General features: G+C 49.8%; 1 protein-coding gene across 12 annotated transcripts; it reads left to right on the forward strand.

The window, feature by feature from the left end:
- Positions 1 to 26,867, forward strand: TOB1 (transducer of ERBB2, 1). Of its 12 annotated transcripts, none has more exons than XM_085522598.1 (3): positions 8,168 to 8,547; positions 19,557 to 19,714; positions 24,929 to 25,117. In XM_085522598.1, exons 1-3 carry the CDS (start codon positions 8,417 to 8,419, stop codon positions 24,979 to 24,981), a joined length of 342 nt encoding a protein of 113 aa, XP_085378724.1. In that variant the 5' UTR covers positions 8,168 to 8,416; the 3' UTR covers positions 24,982 to 25,117. The 12 variants fall into 12 exon arrangements, with proteins under 12 accessions (XP_085378718.1, XP_085378724.1, XP_085378721.1 ...); XM_085522595.1 differs by lacking the exon at positions 24,929 to 25,117 and adding an exon at positions 19,954 to 20,125; XM_085522597.1 differs by lacking the exons at positions 8,168 to 8,547; positions 24,929 to 25,117 and adding exons at positions 17,849 to 18,068; positions 19,954 to 20,125.

The following is a 26,867-nucleotide window of genomic DNA, read 5'->3' on the forward strand; positions in this document are numbered from 1 at the left end:
GCTCTTACACACACAGCTCGACTGAGCTCAGTGTTAGTTCCTGGACCTGGCTGATGTTTGAGCTTCAGAACTGAGGATGGAGTCTGGCACTGAGACTTTTTGTTCCTGGCTCCCCCAGCCATAGATCTGAATGCTGAGTGTGAGCACAAGAGATGACCTCTATTCCTTCACCCCACTTTGAAAAGCCAAAAGAAAGCTCTTTCAGGTAGCACAGCTCGCAGCACCATGAGTGCTGTCAGTGGCAGTGCCTGCAGCGCTGCTCCAGAGCCTTTGGTCCAACCCCTCTGCTCTTCGTCTCTCCATGCCTCGAAAAACAAGCCGTTTCCTCACCCTCCTGGCAGCGCTCCCACGAGGAAATTCCTGCTCTGCAGCCCCAGCACAGAACAGCCGCACCATCCCTCCTTCTGTCGGGTCACGTTGCTTCCCCATTCGCAGGGGCCCAGCCCTCACCCCAGGAGAACCTTTGGCTCCGTTCTTGCGCCTGTTCTTCCTCCTCCGTTTATTGGAGTTCCACCCTAAGCTCACACTGACTCGGGCCCCAGTTTAGCAAGGAATTTTATCATGTGCTCCACGTAACTGGCTTAGACCTTCCATCTGTTTTTAGCTTATCAGAGCTGCGGGGGGAGCCGCCCAGTTCCGCACCCCTGGCTCTGTGTGCATTGGCTATAGGCATTTCTGAGCAGAGTGCACTTGCCTAAAGTGGAGCAGGAGCTCAGATAAGGACGAAGTACCGGATTCTGTGTTTCATTCCCAGTGGAGACAGACACAGCAGCGTCTCATTTTGCTGCTGTGCCATAACAAGGTGTGATGGCTACAAGAGCAGGAGGGTGCCTGGACTGCACACAGCCCCTTACAACTTCTGCCTTCAAAGGCTGCCATATTTAATTCACATCATATAAAAATTCCATTGGCGAAGGGTGGGAAAAACTGAATGTAGAATGAAGACTTGTGTTTTCCTGCAGAGCTCACTGGAGGAGCCGGGCTGTGATGGTTGGATTTCTGCTATAGGTCAGAAGTTCATCGAGTCATCAGATTTCATGTCATGGGGCTGTTCTGTTCCTAATGGCAGCCAGGCAGCACTCAGCCCATGGCCCAGCTTTTATGCTGGGCTCCTTTGGTAAGATAAACGTTGCAGTCAAAGTCATGGGCGAATCATTTTGTGTTTTTGGGAGTGAGTCACTACCTTCCAATTCTACAACAGAGCAGAATATGAAATCAGAAGCTGGCTAGCATTTGGGTGAAGTACAAAGCCCCGTACTTAACTGGGCTGTTGGTAAAGCAAGTTTGTGGTGCACAGATTTAATGCAAGCATTGGGCTGAGCACCCTGCAGACAGCTCATGGGGGTCGGGGAATTCACAAAGACCTGAGAAACCCAGAGCGGGGCCTGAGCTCAGGGTGGGACACAGGGCTGAGCAGCAGCTCGATGCTGTGCGTGTCCTGAGTGATCCCACTACGTAACTGCACTCATCATTCACATGTCTCAGGGGGAGCGGCTGCAGCCACATGTGAAGCTGAAATAAAAGCAGTTTAGCACTTAGCTCTGGGTTGGATCTTTGAATAATTTAAGTCTGTCAGAGACGCCTGCCGTGCATCCTCCTGTGGGTATGTTTGTCTGCAGAATTAAATGAGACAGCGTGTGAGCTGCTCGGGCAGCCAGGTCTGAGCTGCAGCACCGTCACGGTGCAGAAGCTGTGTGTATTGTGGGGGTGCAATGGGGGCAGTGATTGAGAGTTGGCTCACAGAGCTTTCATCTGCAATTTTTCCCTCCCCTTGAATGCTCCCCTGATGCACTGACTGCTGCGTCCTGCCCAGCATCTCTAGGTAAAGGAAGCACGTGGCTGTTGGCTTCTAGGTGTATTCTCTAAATATTTGGTAAATTCACAGAATTCCTTTTAAACCAGCCTGGATGTGATTTCCTGGGAAGGAAGGATTTCTTCAGAAATTATTATTAGAGTGTGATTCATGTGCTCGTCTAAGAGCCGGGGAGCAGCAGGAGCAAAGCAGGAGACACTGCCAGAGAGCTCAGCATTAGCGCATTATAGGGGGCAGAAAATTGCTACATTTCTCTTCAATGTGAAAAGATTCAGCGTGCAGGGTTTCATCTGATAGCTCTCGTAATGTGTCTATTATGAGTCCCGTAATTACTGTGTGTTACTTTGTATTTCGTATTTACTGAGTAATTACTTTGTATTTCAGAGAAACAGTTCTCCGTTATGGCAGCTCCAGAAGCTCTGGGTGTTAGGAAGGGTTTGGGGTCTCACCTGTGGGTGCACAGTGTGGTTTGGGACGGCACTTGGAGTCCTGAGCCCCAGTGGAGCAGCAGCAGGAGCTCATGTTCTGTAGAGCTGTAGGAAGTTCTGTGCGCTGAGGCTGATGTGCAGTGTTTGCTGTGAGCGCTTCAGACCTCGGGCTCGAACCATTGCAAGTGTGCAGAGCTGCTCCTTGGAACCTACTATGGGCTTCAGCAGTGACCTGGAGAAAAAGGCGTGCACAGCATCACAGCATCAAACAACAGAAACAAGGGCAGCTTAGCAAAAATTGGTTTGAAAATGCTCATTAATTAAGCCCATGCAAATCTGTTAGAGGCTCACTAACACTCTTTTTTTCCCCCTCTTCTTATCCAAATGTGAGTGCTGGTTGCTGTAAGTGTGCTGGAGGTGCACGGCCATGGGATCACAGGGTGCCGTGACTCTGCGATGTGCTGCTCCGTCCGGCTGCAGCCCTGACCTTAAAGCAGGAGAAGAAACAAGTGAGTAAGCCATGCTATTTATAGCAGAGCTAATTATTTTGATGCGATATGACAGCAGCGGAGTCTGTTTTCTCTTCACTCAATTAATGACAATGGAAAAAGCATTCGATGCCCTTTTAGCAGCGTTCGCTGGCTGCAACGCAGACCTTCTCTGCATGCTTTAAGACAGGGTTTGGCAGTCCAGCAGTGGGGATGCAGAGCTGTGTTGGAGGAGAGGCTGCAGGGAATTGCTGCTCCTAAAGGCAGAAGCTGCTGTTTGGTGGGAAGTCATGCAGTGAGGGCAAACTGCTGTAGAAAATAGTCTGGGACTCGCAAGGGGCTTATAGCAGCATCCCATGTGATGTTAGGGCTGGAGAAACAGGCGTGAACAGCTCTGTGTCTAAATGACCACAGCATCTGACACACTGAGCTCCTGTGGGATGTTGTGTGGGAGAACCCCAGCACGGAGCTCCTGGCCAGCCTGGCTCACAGGGCACTGCTCCCCTCTGTGCTGCGTGGTCCTGGTGGGACGCTGCACTGTGGGGGTCACTCTGCCCTGCTGCTATAGCACTGAGAGCTGCCTCTTATTGTGCCCCGTGACCTTTCGTGCTCTCAGAGCACAGTGCTGTTTGCTGGGCCCTCTGACTGTCGCTTTGTTCACGTTTTATTTATCTTTTTTTAAGCATGTGGGTCAGGCGGCTGCAGGTACAGTGCGATATTCATGAGAGGCCCTGATTTATGCAGGCACGGGGCTGTGCAGCAGGGATTACTGAGTACTGAATGTTATATGCAGCTTTCATTCCTTTCCGCAACCGAAGGACACGGAGTTTCTCCAAGATGGGATTTGTGAGAGCCTCCTTCACGCAGCTGTGTGTGCTGAGGGCAGTGCTGGCCCTACTGCACCGTGGGCAGAGCTCAGTGTGGGGAGCTGAACGCAGCCATACAGCCATGCTGCACTGCGGGGCCCTCAGGCACTGCACCTCCCTTTGCAGGTACCTCCATCACACGTGGCTGTTTTAGGGGCAGTAATGAGTTTTTGCAAGGTCGCCAGCGTTGTTGTATTGAAGTGGGTCAGGGCAGAGGGAACCTCTCCCGTCAGTATGAGATGGTGAGGAATGAGTTCCAGGCTGGGCAGCTCATTGGTATCAGTGCTCTGCCCCCTGCCACCACCCTCACAGTGCTGCTGGTGCTCAGCCTGGGCAGGCAGCCCCGTCCCACACCTCAAGCTCCCATTCCTGCAGGAGGGGAGTTCCTTTCCACCTCCCTGTGCCGTCCAGGAAAACAAAAAGGCGCTGCTAACATCTCTTCTCCTCCTACGTGCCGTTCTTTCTCAGCTCCCATTAAACTCTTCCCACTCGGGGTGTGGGCAGCAGCACGCACACATCTCCCTCTGCTGTTTTCCCGTCCCCTGGGAGCAGCACTTGCCATGGGGACAGGCGAGGGTTTATTTTTGCTCTTTCTGAGGCTTTGCTGAAGGGGCCCCTCGTGCCACCTCCCTTCCCCCAGCACTCTCATCCCACACAGCAGCAGCACGATGGATGTAAGCACTGTGGAGGGTACAAGGGGTGCAACGCTGCACTGCTAAGCCATGCTCAGGTTATTGCCACTACCCCTAAGGGAACAGGGCGGCTTCTGGAAAAGCAGGCTTTGTGATGGACAAAAAAAGCCCTGCTTGTTCCCTGTAGTACAATGTGCTCTGCTCTTGGGCAGGGGCTGCATGGTGCTCACCATGCCCCATCCACATCAATAGGATGCTTGGAGTCACTCCTCCTGCTGGCAGATGCAATGGGGGAATCCGTCTGGGCTCCTTCCATCCTTAAAACTTGTGGGATGATGCTTTGGCAGTGGGTGTGATGGGACAGGTGTTGGGACGATGCTTGTTTCTATGGATGCTCTTTCCCTCTGCGTGTCCCCATGTGTGTCCCTCAGTCCCACACTCAGTTCAGCACAGGGGCAGCTCTGGGCACTGCAGCCGCCCTCCCTGCACTCCAGTCACTGTGTGTCTGCCCAGCCAGGAGCTGCAGCTGAGGGAGCAGGAAATCTCCTCCTGATGGAAGTCTGTGTGTGGGGGGGGGAGGGCACCAATGTGCTGTGTGCACTTAAATAACCTCGTCTGCTGGTTAGAGTTCAAGAGACCTAGTTTAAAAAAATGAGAAGGTTTGCAAAGCACAGCTGCATTTTATGTGGATCCATCCAAATCTGCCTGATTTTGCCTCAAGATGGCTGAGAAGGCACTGAGCCCATCCGTCCATCCTGCTCCATGTTCTGTGTGACAGCACTGGAGCACCCACATGTGAGTTGTGTCCCGGGGTGCGGGCAGCCATTTGCAGCCACCGACAGCCTGACGTGACTGAACCTGCCGCAGATGATTCTATGAGATAAGGGTGTTTGACCCCACCTTGCTGCCTGCTATGGCCTCCATGGGCCAGCTCCCCACAGGGCAGTGCTTTGAGTGGGGGCCCTATGGTGCAGAGCTGCCTGCATGGGCACAGCCTGCGGGCACCATGAGCTGTGCCTTGCCAGGCTGGGAACTGAAGGTCACGGAGTAATGGGATCCAGTGCTATTTATGAGCAGTTGCTCGCCGCTGAGGGCAGCAACATTTGATCAGGGGCCGCCCTGTGCAGTGTGTGCTGCCCTGGGCTTCCTCGCCTGCTTTTAGGCAGCTGATGGTGATGCTGCCCAGCCCTGCAGCACTGGGGGGAACCCCCTCAGTTCACCTTCCCTGCTCTGAAGCATCTCTCATTTGCATGCAGATGTGTCCCCACCGTGCTCTGGGTAAAAGCCCCATCTCCCATTGGTGGGACTCTGCTCATTCCCCAAAGGAAACCTTTGGGGTCACAAAGTCCCAGTGCCCGGTGAAGGGCTGGGGGTGGGGAAAGCAGAAGGAAGATTAAAAGGATCAAAGCACTCAGTGCCAGTTTTCAGATGGGGATGAACGAGCGCTGTCCGAACCACAAGAAGATGAGATCTGTTCACAGCTGTGCAGCTGCAGCTCATCCTCACGATGGACAGAGAAAATCTCAACCCAAAGAGCTCCCAAACACTCTATGCCCGGCTCTCTGCCCCCGTCTGCCCCATCCTGCTGGCAGCCTCGGCTCCATCCACTCTCACTGCTGCTCTGTGCTGGGCGTGGGGACGTTCAGCAGATCAGCCCTTCAGAACAGATTCCTTCCCTGCAAAGCTGATGATGATTCCTGTATTTTTAAAAAGTCTTTTTAAAAAAAAGGTTGTTTGTGGTGCGGATGGGACGGGATGAGCTCAAGCTTTGTGCCATTTTTAGCGCTCTTGGAACCAAGAGAATTGGAGGAACTGAAAATATATGCTTAATCGCCCCCAGGAAAGACTGCCATAATATTTTGGGTTGCATAAGCAAACTAAATTGGAAATCTGGAATCTATTCAAGACCTTTTGATCAGGGAGCTTTGCAAGTGCAGAAAAGTAAAAACACAGACAGATGGGGATTAGAGTTGAGCATCAGGAGAATAATTTCCTCTTTTAATTTCAGTTCCGCCAACGTATAAAAGCATTAACAATCCCCTTACATAACTGCGTCCCAGCGGCCGTGGCAGAGCCGCCGTGCTGCCTCTGGGGGATTCACGCCAGCAGGGAACCCCGGCTCCAAACCTGGGCTGTGTTGGGGCTGAAGGCCGCACTGTGGTGGGGATGGTGGGACCGTGGGGGATGGCAGCACCATGGAGCTGGAGCTGGGTTGGCAAAACCCGACTGAACAGCCTACAAACCCCAGTCCGCCCTGCTGGGTCACTACAGCAGCATCAGCGGGAGGAGGAAGATTAGGCTGAGGAGCAAAGGGAGATGTTTTTCCCAGTTGTTTGCCAGTGAGAACAAGAGGCTGTGACGCTCTGTGCTGCTGTCAGGGCTGCTTCAGGCCCTGAGAAATCAGTATTGTGAGCGGTGCCCTCCAGGCTCATCAGCCACCATAAATACAGGAAAATCAGTTGGAAGCATCGCGAGTTCTACACGACTGGCACATCATCTCCATTCAGATGGGTGATATGTAGGTGCGCATGAGATCACAGCCTGCTATTTAAGGAGGAAACCTCTACTTACATAAATGTCTGATTATGCAACTGTCATGGAAACCAGAGATGGGAAGGATGCTCGGGGTGGGTTTGTCCACACTGCTCTGCACACTCTGGGCTTTGCTCAGGACTGTTAGAACCACACGGCGCTGCTGGGTGCCTTGCTGGAGGAGCCGTGGTTGCTGCTCTCCTCTCCTCCAAGAGCAGACGTTCCCTCAGGAGCGATCCCTGAATTTCATATGCAAGAACCTCCGAGATCCTTCCAAATAATTCCAGCACAAGATATTGTTAGGAAGCTAAAATCAAAGGTACGAGATCTTACATATTTAATAGGATGGAAGAGGCTTTCTGCAAAACCAGAACCACATGGAGGGCATTGGGACATTTCCCCGGTGCAGATTCCAAATGGGGCCATAGGTTGAGCATAGTGCACAGACGCCGTGCACGCAGCACGGGCAGTAATTACATCCCCTTTTCTAAACTACGTTATCAGGAAACATCTATATGGTCTGCATGGGCCTAGATTACATTCTCAGAATAGAATGTTCTCTGCACAAAGAGCACAGTTGTGGTAGATCAATGAGAATGCACTCAGAAACATCAATTAAAGGTAATACAAGTCCTCAGTGCAGGATCAGGGAGTGAGCATGGTTTGAAATCCCAGCTCTGCCTCCCTAGGAATGCAACACAGCAAAACCACTCAGAATTTCATCAGGTTTAAAAATAAAAGTGTCTCTTCTCATTCTCTGCCCAGCTTTCCCCGGGTGCCCAGGTGCACTGAGTTTTCCCAGCTCAGTGTATGAGCATTGCTCAGGAGATCTCAGGCTGCTGCTGCGGGGCTGGGGGCTGCTTCCCACTCCTGTACTGGGCGGCCCAATGCTGTGTGCTGGGAGCACAGCTCTGCTGCCAGCCCGCTCCTGGGCACCGACACATCAACCTCCTGAAGTTCCACATGTACAAATTCAGCAGAGGCCTCCCCATAGGAGACAACCGGGTGAGCCTGGGGTAGATGTGGGAATGAGAGTCAGACCTTCTGCCTTGCTGCCCTTTAATGTGTGCTGCTCGTTTCCATGGGGTGAGCAGTCTGGCCGCCTTTGGACACATCCAGCAGGTGAGACCAGCAGAAGCACCAACAGTGTGTCCTCTGCTGGACCCCTTGATTTTCTGTCATTGAGGAAAATGGGAAAGTAATGTGAATCTTCCGTCAGCCCGTTAATCCCACGTCCCCGTCACGGTCATTAATTCAAATGTGAAACCTGAGCTGGATGAGATCCCTGTGCCCACAGCAGCGCACGGCCCGGCTCCGTGTGGGTCCGTTCATAACTGCATGGCACTTATCGATCACAGTGATTGTGGTGGAACATTTTCCCCTCAGCAACTCAGAACAAAAAATACATGGGAGGTGTCCATTTTCTCCGCTCAGCTAATTATTTGGGTCCTGGTACGTTTCAGTTCTCTGCAAGCAGCGCAGGCGAGCAGATTCCATTCATAACTCAAATTCCAAATGGCTTTGGCACCTTCCATTTTCGTGGCTTACTTTATTAATACGGAGGTGTTTTTAGTTGTTGCTGGTTTTTTGTTTTTTTTTCCCGAATGCTTTTTCCCTCTGGGCAGAAAGCTGCTCCCTTTTCGTCACAGCCTCTATAATGAATTGCCGTGTACAAAGCCGGTCATACAATACGCAGCAGCAGCGCCGAGCGAGAATCTTTGGGAAGAGTTTCCATAGAAACACTGACGTCCTCCTGGCGAACAGGACACCGAGTTCTTTCAATGGGAGGTATGGGGTTTTAAAGGAGCAGTTGGGTGGCAGAGAGCCAGGCAGGCAGAGCCATGACTCTGCATCTCCCAGCAGAACAGGGGGGCTGCAAAGGGTGGGAGAAAAATCACCAGTGAGCCTCATGTTAGCAAAATGTGGGACGTGATGGCTGCTGCCGAGCGCTGCTGCGTGCAGCTTGGCAACTAATTAAACTGCTGGGCACAGAGTGCACAGGGGCTGGGAGCCGACGGTAGAAATACCAGGCTGAGAAATACCTGCTCCTAAAGCCTTGTTGGGTCTTGTTACTGATTTGCTCCCCTGAAGCCTTGGGTTGAGCACAGGAGCCGTGACGCTGCTGAGCCCCCAGGCCAGGCAGGGTGCACCCTGCAATGTGCCCTCAGCTCCAGCTCTGCTTGGAACAAGACAAGGGCTTGGCTGATGTTCCAGCTCCGTGTTTTAAATAGCCTCACGTCTGCCCGCTGTGCGGTGGCAGAGCAGCCCTGTCTGGAAGAGGCTGTTTCTAGAAGGAAAAAAGTCAGAGGAAATGTTTTTGACAGAAATGCTGGAAATGGTACAAAACCAAAAGGGAGCGTGCAAAGAGAACTGTGCACTGAACACAGTGTGCAATGGGCAGGAATGCTTCGCTTCGGAGCCATGCCCAGGTGAGATGGGAGAGGGCACAGAGCTCCTGCCCACAGGGCAAGGCGTGAACCGGTGCTGGCACAGGGCTGGGCTCCCCGGGGCTGCTGTCCCCATCCCTCTGCCCAAGGCCAGGCCCCCACTGTGCCCCACAGCTTGTCTCTCCTTCATGGGTCTGGCAGCCCTGGGGGCAGCCCCACACACCTCTGTTACCTGTATGTGTGCAGCTCTCTCTGGGCTGCAAGTGTGGCATTCCAAAATACCTGCTGGGTTTGCACACCTCTGCTGCTGAGCGCCTTTTGGCTGGGCACACAAAGCATCCATAACCCCAGCACAGCATGTCAGGAGCCTCAGCTATTCTGCACCTTTCCACATCTGCTCTTGGGAGTTTCCAGCTCTGCACCAAACGCAGCCGTGGAGCTGCAGGCCGTAACCACTTGTCCTTTGCTGTTCTCAGAAATGGCAGCTGTTCGTACTGCTGATGCTGCAGAGCTGAAGCTTCCATGATGGAAGTTAAATTATTTCAGATCTGTAAGGTCTGATGGTGCCTGTTGTTCTGGTTGATAATTTTGTAACTAAGACATTTGTTAACCTGGTGGGCTCCAGAAAGGATGTTTGATATCAAAGCAGAGCTCCACCCTTAATGGTACCTCTCTCTTTTGGCCATTAGTCTCAATGTTTTGCTGCGGAATCAGGAATGCTTTATCTTACTTTGTAGATAGGAAAACAATGTGCAGGACGGTGACAGTTCAATGAGGACATCCCCAGAACACGGGCACAGTGACCTGGTTCAGTGCTCTGCACACAGGACGATCTTGTGGAGGTGTTGGAGATAAGGACCAGTTTAGAATGAAAGAGACACTTTAGTTCAGCACTTGTTCCTTCCTTACAGTCAGGTGAATGTCAAGGCTCATTATGCCTTCTCAATTAACATAATCCTATACGGTGTTCAGACAGCAGGTGATGAACTCGATTTAAATGCACATCTCGGTTGGCTTTGCGTGCAGCAGGAAGGGCAGGGCCAGCAGATTCTAAGGCAGATCTTGCAGCTCCCCTTGTGCTACAGGTGCCATCACTTCCAGGCTCTGAAATCCAGAGGTGTTGGATGTATGTGTGGTACTGGGGTGGTACCTTTGGGTGAGGGGAGTCCCACCAGAATGAGACACAACCCGTGTGTGCTGTGGGCACAGCACTGACCTGCTGCTCCTCCCAGATCTGAGCCTGGTACAAGCACAGAGCAACGTGTTCCCTGTGCTGCATCACTGCAGCCTCCTTTCCTGCAGATCCTGCTTCTTTTTCACATCAGAGCTGATCCTAAATGTAGGACACAGATGCTCAATCCTGCCTTCTGGGCTTTCATTCATCAGCTTTGCAAAGTTTTGGTGATACAACAGTAATAGGAAGCTGCTTGTGCTTAATGGCACGGCATGAGGAGTGCTCTGCTGCCCGGCACTGCAGAGGCCCCCAGCAAACAGAGCAGGGAGAAGGGAGGGAGGCATTCTGCTGAAAACAATTTGATCCCAAAAACTAAGCAAGGCCGTAACAATTACAGCCACCTAGTGGGCAAAGGTTTGTTTCGTCTCATTCTTGCATCCGCTTTTACTACTTCTCATGAATACATAAAATCTGAAATATGTTCCTCCTGGCGCTGTGCTCTGGCACTGTCAGGACTGTTGTCCCACCCTGTGCTGCTGCTGTGACTCGGCCGTGCTGGGATGTCTGCTGAGCTGTTGCTGCAGCCAAAGGGGCAGTGCTGCTGCTTTAGCAGATCTCCTTTCTGTGAGCAGCTCATTAGATTTAAGGTCTGCTCCCTCCACTGTTCTGCTCACATCCCTTTGGTTCTTGATGTCCTCCATCACTTCAGGAGCTCTTCAGGCATCGCAGGGTATTTCATGTTCTGTGGCATCTCTGGCACGTTTCTGCTGAAAAAGAAAATTGGAAAGTAAGTATTTCATCTAAATCTTAGCATATCAAAAGGAAGAAAAAGCACATGCCTCTATTTCTCTTCCTTTTATACGCAGCAAATGGGCTGAAACTATGAACTTCAGATTTGGGTTCGAGCAGCTCCGAAGCCTCTCGACTTAGCCCACAATAAAATCCACACTGAGGGTTCACAGCAGCTTTTGGATCCACCTCGGAGAGAGGGAAAAGGTCCTCAGTGAGGTTCACTCTTTTGGACGTGGGCTTTTCTGTTGTTTTTTCTTTTAGATTTCACTTGTTCTCAAGATTTTAAGAACTCATTTACAGAACAAACCCCTGTGAAACCTGCCCAGGCTTTTGGCCGCTCGCAGTGGGGCGGAATAGCAGAGTGTGGGATTTTTAACCCTATGACGAGCTGTGAGTTTTGGAAATCCTCATTGGCATGTGTTCAAACCAGCCTTAATGAGAACCGCCCCATGCCAACCTCATGACTCAGCCACACCGGCAGCTTCTGACACCCATCCCACAAGTCGTTGGCCTTCCCTGGGAAGAAAACAAGGCTGCCCCTCCTTTCCTTCCTGCAGCCTCACGGGCTGCTGCTCAGCCAGAGCATCTTTTGTATCAGCAGGACTTGACGTTGATCTCGTGCCTGTGGACTATGAGATGAGCTGCTGGATGTGGTTCCTCCTGCCTCGCAGCTTCATTGTGCTGAGCAGCTTTGCTGTGCTGCCCTGGTTTGTGTTCAGGGCATGGGAGACTTTGTGCAGCCAGCGTGCAAAATCCTTCCTCAGCTCCGGTGCAAATCCTTCTGAAGACAGCTACACATCAAACGTATCGTGATGTTGCTTCTAAATCCTATGGATGTATTTGTAGGAGGTCCATACCTACGTAGTTTCTGTATCAGTTATATGCTGTATGAATACCCAAGCAGCCGCTACTCAGAGGTAGCCAATGTTTGCAAAGGGAAATGCTGCTCAAATATTGGGGAGCTGCAGAACTGGGAATGCTGGGGTAAACCTCACCCTGTGCCCATTGCACGGCCCCAGGGGAGAGGCTGCAACGACAGGAAGCTGCTCAGCTCTGCCATTGCAAATTATTTGACCTCTAACGCTTTGTTTTGGTTTTATTATCATTTTTTATCTCAGCCTTTTCCATGCATGGGCTGCACAGCACAGCGCCATAAAGAATCTCGGATAGAGGCAGAGCCAGATCTGTGATGCAGTTACCGGTACTTCATTAACCTTTATCTTGACAAGTGGAAATAACGTGCTGTGATTCAGGGTAAATTTTTCACTTGCTGAGAAAAAAAAAAGTGGTGCCAAAAGGAAGCAAAGAAGCCAGACATGAACCAATACAAGTCTTGATAGAAGAAAGCAGCAGGGCTGGGCTGGCTGGGCACACTGCTGACGTGCTCCCATGTGCTCTGGGTGCCACTCAGCCCCCTGAGCCCCAGCAAAGCGGCTCCTGGCAGGATGGAGTTCAGCCCAGCTTCTGTTCTGCTGCAGCCTGCGGTGGCCGGCAGAGTCCCCCAGAGGAGATGGCAAAGCCAATGAGTAATAAGGAGAACTGATGTTTTTCCAAGCAGAAACCAGCCTGACTCACCACTATTTTGTTTCTTTTATTGTTATTTGTATTGCTCTGATGCCAGACATCAGATCTCAGTTATTGAGCCCAGGATTTTATCACCATATAACAGGAGAAAGTGCCCTCTGAAATGCTTCCAAACTAAATCAATAGGAGGGAAAAAAAGGAAAAAGCAGAGCAGCCTGCTGCAATCCAGGGCAGAACACTTCCCAGCGCCCGGCTGCTGAGCTTGCCATGAAGTCAGTGTCTGCTCCTGGCAGGGCTGCCATCAAAGCAGCTCTTTGGAGCTGGTATCTGCCACGGGAACATCTTTCCCGAGCCAGAACCTGGTACACGGCAGGACTTGGATGGCTGGGGATACCTGTCAGCCTCTGCCCGTCTGCCAGGCATGATAGGCATCAATCCCTGAAAGCCATCACGCTTATCCTAAGGAGTTTAATAAAGTAGAAGGACCCAGATTCAGTAGTGGCAGTAGAAGCAGAACTGCTCTCAGATCCAGACAGAGGAGTACAAACAAAGAGAACCTCGATGTCTGGCAGACAAAAGCTGACTGGAAGATCAATGCAGGAAAGCTCTGTGGGAGGTCTGGGGCTGAATGGGAGCAGAAGGATGGGCATCACTGTATGTAAAAGCTACTGGGGGCTGTGCAGGAGGAGCAGGTGGAAGAGGTGGCAGAGGGACCTCATGCATGGCTGCATTTGCCCGTTAGCAGAGCGATCCAGGAGGCTGCATGATGATGTCTGTGGCACTTCTGTGAGCCCACAGCGGAGAGATGCTCTTGGCCAGTTCTGCTCGAGGAGGGCAGACAGCAGCAGGGCTGTGCGATGGATGGATGGATGGATGGATGGATGGATGGATGGATGGATGGATGGATGGATGGATGGGTGGGTGGGTGGATGGATGGACGGACGGACGGACGGACGGACGGATGGATGGATGGATGGATGGATGGATGGATGATGGATGCAACTGCAGGATCTCTGCTCCTCTCCTTCCTGCACTGTTTGCATGAATCCTTCCAAAGCTTTATGGGTGCTTTCTTCTCCTTCCATCGGAGGAAATGTGCATGCTTTTGGTTTTCTTTCCCCCCATTAATTTCCTCAGTTCTGAAGCAGAACGGATCTAATTATCCTTCCTTTCCCAGACAAATAGCACGGCTTTGAAAAATTGCCTGTTCTTTTGTACACCTGGCATCTGGAGTTGGTAAAACTCGGAAACTTCTCAAATGCTCCTTGTGGTTGAGAGGAAGGGAGGGTGATATTTAGTCAATGATCTTTGCCCTCATTTTTAAGGAAAAAAACAACAAGCCATCAATTCTGCTGCTGGCAATTGCCAAGGCAGTTAGGCTGAGCTCTCTCTTAAGTGAACAAACACTTACGGATCTATTTTTACCTGCCCTGAAGCAGACTGCTGTAGGTGGAAATGCTGTAATTATTTCCTCTCCCTGCTTTCCACTGTCCTAAAAGATCTCCTGGAGCAGCTTGTTCTCAAGTCACTGCTGCACATGGGTGAAATCTGAATGGAACCCATCTTAGCAACAAGCCCAGTTTGGCTCCAGCTGCCGAGAGCAGCTATGACAAAGGTGAGATGCGTGGAGCTGCTATGAGCCGGCTCCTGCTGCTTAGCCCCATCTATCTAAGAAGGCAGAGAATTACAAATTAGGAGCCTGGCTGGCAGCTGAGGGGGGACAGGGACTTGATCAGCACCCAGGGGATGCAATAACACTGTTTTCCCCTGTGCTTCTTTTCCCATCAGTGCATGTTTTCCAATTAATTTCCCTCCCCAAAGCCTCTCTCTGTGATTGTCTTCCTGCTTTTCTCCCTCCTCTTCCCTGGGTTTATTTCTCAGGGCAGCTGATCTCCACTTGCCACTCAGGTTAACTCCGGTTTCAGTATCAAAGATCATTTAAGCTGAAAATAGCTTTTTAATGGGTCCACATCACAGCCCAAGGGTGCCTGGTCAGCAGCCCTCAGCTCCATCCAGCATGCAGAGCTCTGAGCGTTCCCTCACCACGGCCACAGCCACCACACTGTGTGTCAGGGATGGGGGGTGATGGCCTTGAGCACAGCTGGTTGGGGAGCGGGTGGGAGGAGCTGATGAAGCAGGGGAAAAAGCCCACGAATGCTCAGCAGGGCAGCTGGCTCTGTACGTTTTGATTGTCATGAAAAGGAAAACCATCTCTTGAAGGGCCCATAGATTTTTATCACTGTGTTGCTATGGGTTATTAGGGAATGGCTAGTGGTGCTATTTAGTATTCAGTGTCCAGATTACTCAGCGGTATGAAATAAGTCCTATGCGGTTAGAACACGAAGCCTTGCCCTTCAGTTCGAAGCAACACAGCATGATGCTCCTGGAGCAGGAGCTGCAGGTCCCACTGCTGGGAACTCCTGCCTGATGGGGGCACCAGGGGGGTGGGCTGTGGGTTCCCAACAGCCAGCACTTCTGTGAGCAGAGCTGGCTGTGCTGAGCATCCCCCTGACCCTAAATGTGTAACAGCATCATTGCTTTGGGAAGGTTATCACAGAATCATTGAGGTCCCACTTTGTACTGAGGGCGTGCTGCCATCACAGGCTGCAGGATGGGGGCTGAGCCATGAGCTGTGACGAGTCCCACGGAGGCAGTCCTAGCAGAGATGTCACAATCCTCACTATGCTTCAGACCTGAGCAGATGCAAAAAAGGCAGCGGTTCAGTGGAGTTGTACTGTGGTGTATTTCGGAAGATGCGCCAGATGGCTGGCAGGGAGTCTTTTAAACCCTGACTTCTCTTCTGAGCCAGCCATGTTATCATCCATCAGACGGTCTCTTTGGGATGACATTGCAGAGCCTGTCTGTCTCCTTTAGGTTTGCCTTGCTCCTGTTTATTTCTAGCTGATTTATTTATATCTGGAACCGATACAAGTGGCACAATTTCTTTGTTTCATTAAAAGATTCCTTGATCTAAATTGTAAAAGATTTGTCTTCGGAGAGATGAAAGTCAACCAAGCGAATGCCTCCCATCCCCAGGCTTCTCCATTCTCTGGGTAAACCTGGGAAAGACATTTTGCTGCACAGTAGTAAGCTGCTGTTGAGGTTAAGGTAGACCTGGCCACCGGCCTGTTGGATATGAACATGTCCCTCATTTGGCCTTCTTAGTTATCATTTTCTAAGAGGTGAAACAGTGTTGACGGAGCTTAGGCTATCAAACACGCGTCAAGGTAAAACCAAGAGCCAACTGCGAGCATGGAAAATTACATCCAGTGCCCAGCAGCTCATTGCCAGGCAAGGAAAATAGTGTTTGTGCAGCTGAGCACTGTCAGTCCCCGTACCCTTGGGGCCGAGCAATCCTAAACTTGACCTGCTGCAACCTGCAGCTCACTGCTGGGCAAACTGCTTGCAGCCCTTCTCTAAAAGGGGCTGTTCATGCCTCGTTTATTAATTCTGTGTGTCTCACCCTTCTGCACCCCCTGATTTTAGGGGGCAGCAGCCATCATTGGTGAAGTACAGGGAAACATTTCCTTCCAGCCAGCCCAACTGCTCCACGGATCAGAGGGTTTGAGCACACGGTGCTGCCCTGCAGCCTGTTAGTGCCAGCACTGCAGAAGGACAGGCTGTTTGTGGGCACTCTGTATGGGATTGCTGCGTGTTGTTGTGGATGCTTTGAGTGTGATCTGGCTATGAATCACCGTGCTCTTTCTGACCTACTGTCCTAATTGAGCATCGCATGTTCTTCAGAGCCTGCCCTACCTCTTGGCAGTAAAGCAGCAGCCTGGAGCTGCAGGTGTTTGCCCCGTTCCTTCGTTCTGTGACAAATTAGAGGAGATTCAGCAAATCAATGTGCTGAATCACGGAACCTCCCCGAATGTGACCCCACATCGCTGCCCCTTTGTCTGGCTGTTGTCGGTAGCAGGGTCAGGCCGGGACATGGCTTTTCCATCTATGTGAATTTTTCTGCTGTGAATGTTCCAGCAAAATCAAAAGCCTGAGGAAGGGATTCTGTGGAAGCTTTTTAGTCAGTGACTCTGCTCTCATTAGTTTTAGTTTGGAGCAAAGCCTCAGGGCAGGACCAGTACAGTTGGTTGTCCTGTTGGTTATGTGGGCACTGCTGTTTCTTTGGGACCCCATAGCCTGGCAGATTGGCAAGAAGAGCTGCTGCTGCCTTGCTTCTCCAGCACATTTAACAGTGTCCTCCTCCCTGACCACCTTGTGTCTTCTCTGCATTAAAGGGAGAACCGCCTGCCTGCTCCGAGACCCCCGTGGTGACACTGGCTGCTCACAGCCCTCTGAAGGACTTCCATCCAAGGGCTTATCGTCACTGCAGAATGAGCTCAGGTTTCCAGCCAGGGGTGCCCCAGCCTCCCAGCCCTGCCCTTGCAGAGCAGCGCAATGGAAAATTGGCGTCGAGTGACCCACCAGGCGCCGCACATTCGGGTTTAAATGCTGCAACTGCTGGCAGGTCTGTAGGGACAGGGACATCCACACTGCCCCATGTTCCCAGCCCCCAGGTCCACCCATGCTGCTCTGTGGGCCACCCAAGTGCTGCCTGCACACAGCTGGATTGCAGAGCTCCCTGATTTCCTCCCCTTTGGATACAAGTAGCTGGTAAGAGAGGTGAGGGGTCTGCTCAGTGCAGCCTGGAGAAGCAGCAACAACCCAGATGCTTTAATATTTTTTGCTGCTATTTTTTAATAGCATATCCCCATTACGGAAGTCACAGCCCTTCGTCTGCTCCCTTCCCACTGCATGTGTGATGAAGCCCAAAGAGGTGACCCTGTGACACACAGCTCTGCCCAGGGCCCACGTCCATGTTCTGCCACTGCTCCCTAAAGGCGTGCTTCTCCCACCCTTCAAAAACCAAAGAGCATTCTGGTTTTAAGGATAGTCACATGCTGACACCTCCTCATGGAGTTCTGTGACATGAGGCCATTTTCAAGGAGAGAAAAAAAGACTTGCTGTGTTTGCTGCCTTTGTGTTTGCACTGCTTTTATTAAAATGGTCAGCCGTGAGCTGAGTAATGTATGTAAAATGGTACGGCCTCAGATCTGACTGAGCTGGAGATGTTACAGAAAAGTGTTTTGTGAGAAAACGTTCCCAGCTATGTAGCCTTAGAAACTGGGGAGGTAGAGCTGGAGGTCAGGGAGGGCTATGAATATGGAGAGCCCGGAGATGGGAAAATCACAAGGGAGGCAACTGTGCAGCCAGGATGAAAGATGAGAGCTACAGCAGAAAGTGGATGAACTTGAGGGAGCAGGGGAAGACACCGTGTGACAGCGGGAGGATTTGTTCCATCCAGCCCCAAACAGGAGCGCGAAAAACAAGTTTGGAGTGGAGAAAAATCAGTCAGAAATGTTCACGTATGACTGTGAGCCTATAGAAAGCTCCAGGACATCCTGGAATACTGCACCATTTATCCCAATCGGAGGGTGAGTCAGCACTCAATTATGTGCAGTCAATTTTATATTCAGTTTTCGATGCGTTGGCGACAAAGCAATTTAGATAATACGGCCATATAGCAGAATCACCTTCCTTACAAGTCTGAGTTACATTAGCTGAAATAAAAAGTATGTCACCGCTCATCTTCCAACGTATCAGATAATCACCGCATGGGATACAGAAGAAATCTCTTCTTCCCATTGCCCGTGTAATTGTGCAACACGGCTGCTTTCTCTCCTCTCTGAAGCCGCTGCTTATGGCTGTTCCTGAGACTCAGCAGCTCTGCTGCTGCATGCAGACACCGTCTGCAGCCCTGCACGCTGATCACAGAGCTGCATAACAGCTCCTGTTGGTTTTACTTGAGAGAAAACGTTCTGCTGTAATGAAGCGGGTCTTACACATGAAGGTATGTAAGGTTTGCTCCTTTGTCCATCACATGGTGAAGACCTTTGATGAGTGAAACAGAAGGTCTGTGTTCTCTCCCTGCCGCGGCTTTGTCGGCATGAAAAGCCACAAGAGCAATGTCCTGGGAGATCTCTAGATGTGGCTCTGGGTTTAAATGATGATTGCCATTAGTCCAGGAAAGATGTTACGCTAATTTTAACTTTTTTTTTCATCAACTTTTAAAGCATCTATTATGTTATTTTGGAGCAATTATACTTTTGGGAATCAAAGTCTGGAGAGGAAATGAGCGATTTACTGTGCTTTAAACCAGTGGTTCAAACTGGATGATCATTTCAATATCGCTGAGAAATTCAGTCTTCCATGAGCTACTCCTCACATGAACAGGATAATGGAACTGCATTAAAAACCACTCCACACATCCCAGGAGCAACCATGTAGCTTGATCTTTGATTCCATGTCACCATTCCTACTGCCGTAACTCCAGAGACATTAAAGTGTTGAATAAGAGCCAGATATAGAGCACAGTCAAGAGAAATTTCCATTGGATTTTCTTCCATGGATAATGCCCTCAGAGACCCAAGGTTAAACCCTCCTCCCCCATGAGCTGACATCTCTTTGTCCAGCCAGATTCTACTTCAGGCTCCTGGAGTTCCCTTGCAGGAGCTCAGCACTCCCTGAGTGCATTTTAGCTGCCGTGGCCAAGTTTACCCACAAATACTATTTTTTCCCCTTCTAATTTAATGCACAGAAAGATGTACCTAAACTTATGTTTAGGTCTTGAAAGCATTCTGCTTAGAAACTGTATCGCATGTTCAGAGCCGCTAGATTCCTGCTCCCCTGGAAGGAAGCACCCTCAGTTTTCTACTAATGTGAAGACAGTTCCCAATGATCTTCCTCTCGTGAGAATGAGTTTCATACTGTGCCCATCACAATGCTGCCATCTGAACTTCTTTTACTTGAAAGCCACCACTGCTCAGATTGTCACAGTCTGGCAGCACAGGAGGTTGGCTCTCGAATGCTCTCGAGCTCAGTACATGTAACCTTTGGCTTTCCTACATTTTCCATCCCTCCAGATGCCTTGCTTGTCTTGCCAGATGGCTGGAGAGCAGCTCAGGGCTGGCCTCACGGAGCCAAAACACCCATGGCCAGGACGGCCCGAGGGTGAGAATTCAGAGCAGTGGTTTCAGCATCAAGGAAAGCCTGCACTGGCTGGATGGTTGCCCCAGGAAGGGTGAGTGTCCGCTTACTTCCAGGAGTCCCCGGGCATGTTTTACCCCATCTTTTTTACCCTAACTGGAGATAATCAGACTGACAGAGAATCAGGAAAAGAACTGATTATCAGGCATTTTGATAGGCAAATGTCCCTCTATTCCTCCTCTGTTAGTTTAAGCAGGCTGAATTAAAGCTCTTTTCCTTCACAGCCAGTTTTTCATGTTTAGTATTTCCTTTTTCACATTTAATATCTCTCAGTTAAAGGACTGACCAGCTGGCCTGAATTCCACCTCGGAAGAAACAGATTTAGCAGTTTTCCTGGAAAATACCAAGTAAGCAAAACTCTTCAGCAAGTTCTTAATGAAACCTACTTTTAGAAGTAACTTTTCAGTCTGCCTTCCTCTATCATAAATTAAAAGGGCAGAAAATCAGCCTTTCATCTTCAGTGTTTATTTCTGATCCCCGTAACGTAAATAAGGTGAGCGGTCACAGCTTAACAAGCAGCTTTCTGTCTCTTTAAGGCTGTTTATGAATCACTGTAACAAGAATAACGAGTAATGTGAAGCTGATTGACGAAGCTATGTGGCTATCAGCAGGGACAGTCCTCACCTCGTAGCTTTGTCTGTCAGCGGACCCTGCAGAACTGCCTGGCATTAAGCTGGCACTATCCCAGAGCAGAAGTGAACTCGAGGAAAAACTTATACTGGACTTTAATAAAACTTCCCTCACAGGTCAACCTCTGTAAGGTATAAAATCAACTTTTCTTCCCTTCTTCTGCTTCAGTCTGCTAGACACGGCTACAGAAAACTCTCTTCCTCGTGGAATATTTCCTACTGCCTTTTTTCCACCTCACCCTTATCACAGTATCTGCTGCCTTTGAGTGCTCATTGTCCCTGCCCTTTTATTTGGACTCACTACACACTCTGCACTTGCCCTTCTCAGGACCAGTTCCCCTTTCTCACACCACCAATTATCAGGCTGCTCTTCTGCAACAGATTCTGCCTCATAGCAGCTTCAGGACACAACACCTTCTCACTTTATGCCTGAAGGTGGCTGAAACTTTGGGAAGAGCAGATTTTTGGTGCAAAGTCTTGGCTGAAACCTGTCAGGTTTCTCCTAGTTTTGATTTTCTTTCTTACTGAGCAGATGCCTTCTGTGTCTTGTCTGGGACTCCAGAAACTTTAGCCAAGTAAAGCAGAGCATCAGAACCACATCACTTAGGAGTGAGTGATGGAGTGATGTCCTTGTGAGCCCTGTGCTCCTGCAGGTCTGTCCCCTTTGCTTTTATTAGCCCAGCAAAATAATACAGTTACTTTTTTTTCTTTTCTTTCCTTCTCTTTTCCTCCCCTTATTTTCCTCCTTTCCTTCTTTGTCTTTATTTATTTATTTATTAGAGAAGGATCACTAACATCTAAGAAAGCACCAGCTTAGAAGTTTCTTTTGTCAGAGCAAACTGACTGCACAAAGCAGGAGGTAGCCATGACCATATCTCACTTCTTCATCCTTGGCGTATGAGCTCCAGCTGTCAACAGCCAGGTTTTTAATGTGTTGGCACGCCAGAGCCAACAATATCACAAACATTAAAGCAGAGGATGTTCCTTTGTGGGTGTATGGCTGCATCCCCCGCTGGGCAGCCTAACCCCAGTGTGTTTAATGGGAATTCTTAGCCCTGTCTTTGGGGCTTCCCATAGAGGACACGTGGCTGTAGTGGGATGCAGCATCCCTCAGCACTGCTGGGCTGCTCCTGCAGTCCTGGCCCCTCGGTTCCCCTGTTCTGCGCCTCCTTTTACCATAACACTGCCCTCCTTCCATTTTAAAGGCCCATTCTCCCCCTCTGTGGCAAAATTAATGCAAACACAAACTATCACTCACACATCCATGTGTGGACTTTGCTCGGCACACAAAGTGCCATGTGGCCATTGCCAGCTGCTGCTGACCAGGGGTGACAGTGCACTGCAGAGCAGGCTGGGGGCTCTCTAGTAGATGACCTGGAACTGCTCAGGTTGGGCTGAATTCTTCTTTTCTGGGTTACTCTTTACTGCACCAAAACGTTACAGCCCAGCTCATGTTGTGCTTCACATCCGAACAATCCTTCTGGTGTATGTATTCCACATGTGTACGTGCCATCACAGGCATTAATGGGGAGAGCAATGCTGTGGTTGGTAAGGTGAAATGGGAGAGAATCCACACTGTGTTTCCAAATGACTGAGAGGAGATATCAGGACTGGGTGCTTATGGTGATAATGGTGGGGAATTGGGACATGCATTAAAGGCTGGAAATGGGCAAAATTGGGCTAAAGATGGATGGATGCAGAGGGAAAAGCCTGTTTATAAGGGAAGGAGAACAGTGCTGCACTGGGACTTTGTATTGACTGCGTTGTGAAGAGGAGCGGCCTGCTGTTGCTGAGTATTAACCAAAAGGCCTGACAACCTTGCAGGCCCCATTCACACCACGTTGTGCACCACAAAGCCAGGCTGAGCTCCTGAGCTGAGGCTTTATTACTATTATTCTTATTATTTATAATATATTTATATAGAAGGAGAAACACCCCCCTCCTCCCGTCCCGCCCTCCCGCCGCTCTGAGGGCAGCGCCCCGCTCCCCCCCGACACACTCTCCCCTCGTTTGACGTCGTCCTCCTCGATACGGACTGACCAATGGGGATGCGGCGCGGCGGGCAGGCAGCCAATGGCAGCCCGTTGCTACCTGCGGGGTGTATTTTTAGCCCCGGTCCCGCCGCCCGGCTCCATCATGGCGGCGCTGGGAGCTGTAGTTCGGCCGCTCTGACGGAGCCGCTTTGACGCGGCGCTGACGCAGCGACACGGCGCGGGGGGCGGGGCTTAGCGCGGGGGGCGGGGCGAGGGAGGGTATATATAGGGGAGCGCGGGGCGGCGGGGCAGGAGCACACGGAGCGGAGCGGCGGCGGCGGGTCGTGCCGCGTTGTGGGTGTGAGCAGCGCAGCCCTCCCCCCCCTTTCCCTCCCCCCCTTTTTTTTTTTTTCCGACCCTCCCCCTCCCCTTTTTTCTTTTTTTTTTTCTTTTTTTTTTTTTGTTGTTCCGTTTTTTTTTTTCCTCGCTCTCTTCCCATCTCGGAGATGGGGGCCGGCTGCTGAGCCCCCCGCCCTCACAGCTCCGCCGGGATCGTTTGCACTGCGGCCCCCCCGGGTGAGTGAGGGACTCCGTGAGTCCGGGCGGGGCTGTGACAGGAGCCGGGAGCGATGAGGGGGGGAAGGAGCGGCCGGGACGGAGGGCGGGGGGCAGCGGGACCCTACGAAGCGGGGCCGGGCCGGGGGGGGCCGGGAGGAGGCGGCGATCCGGCTGACGAAGCGCCCGCAGGACTCGGGGAGCCCCGGGCTGAGCCGTGGGGAGCGGGGCCTTCGTTGTCTCCATTACGGGCCTGCACGGCGCCCTTCCTCCTCCTCCTCCTGCTGCTGCTGCTGCTGGAGCTGTGAGCAGAAATCTAATGAGCCCCGGCCGCCTGTTATGTAACGCCGCTGCGGCCCGGGGCCGGCGGAGCCATGTCCTCTAAGCTGGGGGAGAAGTTGGGGGTGCCCGCACTGCCCTGCACTGTACAGCCCCGCACTGTACGGCCCCGCACTGCCCCGCACAGCGCTGCCCACCGGCTCTTTTCCCTTCCCGTTGCTCCCTGAAAGACTCGTTTCATTCCTAAGGGACACGGAGGCGGAGAAACAAAACCAGCCGGATTAATAAATCATTTTGAAATGCCCCCCCCCCCTCAGCGCCCAATCAGCTGTTCAGCACCGATCGTGTCCCTTTTGTAAATATCTTCTGTTTGCCCTTGATCTTTTCCTTATCCCCACCCAGTGCTGATCCAGCAAACGTTTAAAGGTCGCCTTATCGTGCGGGCTTACACATATTCCCATACCATCTTGGGGAGAGTGGCTTGGAAGTAGGGTTCCAGCCTTTAAAGGAGATTGTTTGGAGCAGGAAACAACAGTGTAAATACAACGCTTTTTTATTTATTTATTTATTTTTATAATGGGATTTTGCTATTTGATTTCTCTAATCTTTAGTGACAGCCGTGCTGGATGTTATCCCTAGCGATGCAGTGCAGAAAAGCACTGAACTGAAATTGGTGCTGAACGTTTCACCAAATATAAACGTGTTTTGTTTCATTGGAACTTTGTATGCCAAGGTGTCCCTGGTGGCTGAGCACCCTGTGCTGGAGCTCTGCATGATTTCCATAGCGCTGTGTGTGTTAATACCTCCCCCTGCCCCTTTCTTTACCTTCCGATGGCCATTCTCTCTTTTGTCCTTCAAAGGACCAACAGCCATATTTTATATTAAATATAAAATGGAGGCCTGCAGAAGGCGGTTGTTTTTTTCCTGGAGCCCCGCAGGCTCCGATGTTGGCTGGAGCTTTTTGAAATGTGGACTATAGAAAATGCAGTCTGTATATTTAACGTGTAATAGAGTAATTTGTAGGGGGGGAAAAAGATTGTGTATTGCAATTAATTTCGCAGCCATTGCCATCCCCAGTGCAGGAAATTGATGCGCCTATTTTGTATGCATTGCCTGCATGATCATTTTAGCCCTTCTGAGGAAAGGAAGAAGTGCTGTATGCCAACACTGGACGTTTTCTCTTCGCTTGATGCAACTTCACCAGTGCAGCAGAGTCCCCAGCACGATTCCAGCAGTTTATGTGGATGGTTGCCTTGGAATTAAAACGTGTCACGTACTTTTAGTTCTTGCCTGAGGTTCTCTGAAGCTACTGAAAATATCTCTGTATCTCTGCAGCTTCTGGTGTGACCGCTGTGTTTGCAAACTTTAAAGTGATAAATGATCCTCAAACTGGGACCTTTCAAGCTAAGCTAATAGTCCGGTGCTAAATTTTGCAGCTGAGTGCTATAAATCAGCCAAACGCGGGTTGGTAATTGAACCCTTGACAGACCTGGCAGTCGTGTGATGCCATAAGAATTACACTTGCTGCTTTGTGAATAACTAAAGTGCAAGCTCATGTTATTTTGCAATACCCCATGTTGCGTTTGTAAACACATGCCTGGTGCATCTTCTGCAGGGTTGTTTGTAAGTCAGACCGGGCGTAGCTGACACCCTCACCTTCTGCAGGCACAGACGTCAATGGTTTGTGTGTATTTTTTCACTTAAAACATAACCTATTTTATGCAGAAAGTGAAGCTGAAAAAAAAAATGGGCCTTGGACCTTGATCTTATCTTTCCTTATTTGGATGTGTTTGCTTTTGTTTTTTCTTAAAGGAACAAGAGCACTCAAGGTGAAGGATAATAATCAACTCGCATCAGCACTTTGAAGGAAATTCTGTTTCCCTGTGGCATCGTGAACACTTTCTTCGTGTTTCGAAACAGACTCGTACCTTTGTGGCATAGCAGCTATGCAGCTTGAAATCCAAGTAGCACTCAATTTTATTATTTCATATTTGTACAATAAGCTTCCCAGACGACGTGTCAACATTTTTGGTGAAGAGCTTGAAAGACTTCTTAAGAAGAAGTATGAAGGGCACTGGTATCCAGAAAAGCCATACAAAGGATCAGGGTTTAGATGTATACATATAGGGGAGAAAGTGGACCCGGTCATAGAACAAGCATCCAAAGAGAGTGGTTTGGACATTGATGATGTTCGTGGCAACTTGCCTCAGGATCTTAGTGTTTGGATTGACCCATTTGAGGTTTCATACCAAATTGGTGAAAAGGGACCAGTGAAAGTGCTTTATGTGGATGATAATGAAAATGGATGTGAGTTGGATAAGGAAATCAAGAACAGCTTTAACCCAGAGGCCCAGGTGTTCATGCCAATTAGCGACCCAGCATCTTCAGTGTCTAGTTCTCCTTCTCCTCCCTTTGGTCACTCTGCTGCTGTGAGCCCGACTTTCATGCCCCGCTCCACTCAGCCTTTAACCTTCACCACTGCCACATTTGCTGCCACCAAGTTTGGCTCGACCAAAATGAAGAATAGCGGCCGTAGCAACAAGGTCGCCCGCACTTCTCCCACCAACCTTGGCTTGAATGTCAATGACCTGTTGAAGCAGAAAGCCCTTTCCTCATCCATGCACTCTCTCTACGGGCTTGGCTTAGGCAATCAGCAGCAGCAGCAACAACAGCAGAAGACTTCTGCCCTTTCTCCTAATGCAAAGGAGTTTATTTTCCCCAACATGCAGGGTCAAGGTAGCGCCGGTAGCGTGTTTCCTGGTGACAGCCCCCTTAACCTCAGTCCTCTCCAGTACAGTAATGCCTTTGATATGTTTGCAGCCTATGGAGGTCTCAATGAAAAGTCTTTTGTGGATGGCTTGAATTTTAGTTTAAACAACATGCAGTATTCTAACCAGCAATTTCAGCCAGTTATGGCTAACTAAAAATAAACCAGAAGTGACATACAAGTAAATACTATTGTACAAGTTAAAATGCACGTACCCAAGGGTGTATCTTTTTTTCCACCTCTTGAGATTTTTTTTTTAAGGCTTGTAGTATGAATACATTCAAGCTTGGTTAGAGAAATACAACATGCATCACTTTTTCATTTGCCAACCAAGCACAAAATTATTTTATACTGACTGTACATTAAAAATATACTCTCAAAATATGGCCTCTTACAGTATTTAAGATATAGCGAGGACGTGGCTAATTTTGTGTGTGTATATATATATATGCGTGCAAACATATATGTATATATATATAAAAATTGGCACTAGTAAGTGGGTTTATTGGTCTTTTTCTAATTGTATAATTTAATTTAGTACAAAGTTTGTAAAATATCAGAGTATATATATTGTTTCTACAACATGGTATTGCATTTATATCTTTTTACTACAGTGATCTGTGACAGCTGCAGCAGCTTCATGTTGTATTTTTTTTACTGAAATTGTAAGATATCCATCTTAAAGACATCGATTCTAAAACAGAATAGAAACCGTCGTGTACAGGATATTCCTTAGTGGTGGGATTAAAAATGGACGAAATATTTGCTTTTTTCAAAAAAAGAAACACAAATTGTATTTTCTGTTAAAAGTTTAAAGATTTTTGCTATATATTATGGAAGAAAATGTAATCGTAAATATTAATTTTGTACCTACATTGTGCAATACTTGAAAAAAGGTATAAAAGTATTTTGAGTCAGTGTCTTACATGTTAAGAGGGACTGAAATAGTTTATATTAAGTTTGTATTAAAATCCTTTAAAATTA

The sequence above is a fragment of the Coturnix japonica genome, chromosome 23 (genome assembly GCF_054131305.1).
Source record: "Coturnix japonica strain WE chromosome 23, WE-NBRP24, whole genome shotgun sequence".
In the NCBI taxonomy this organism is placed as follows: domain Eukaryota; kingdom Metazoa; phylum Chordata; class Aves; order Galliformes; family Phasianidae; genus Coturnix; species Coturnix japonica.

Bases quoted from the DNA above. Each gene is read 5' to 3' on its own strand.
- TOB1 (XM_085522592.1), top strand. From the start codon at position 25,063: ATGCAGCTTGAAATCCAAGTAGCACTCAATTTTATTATTTCATATTTG.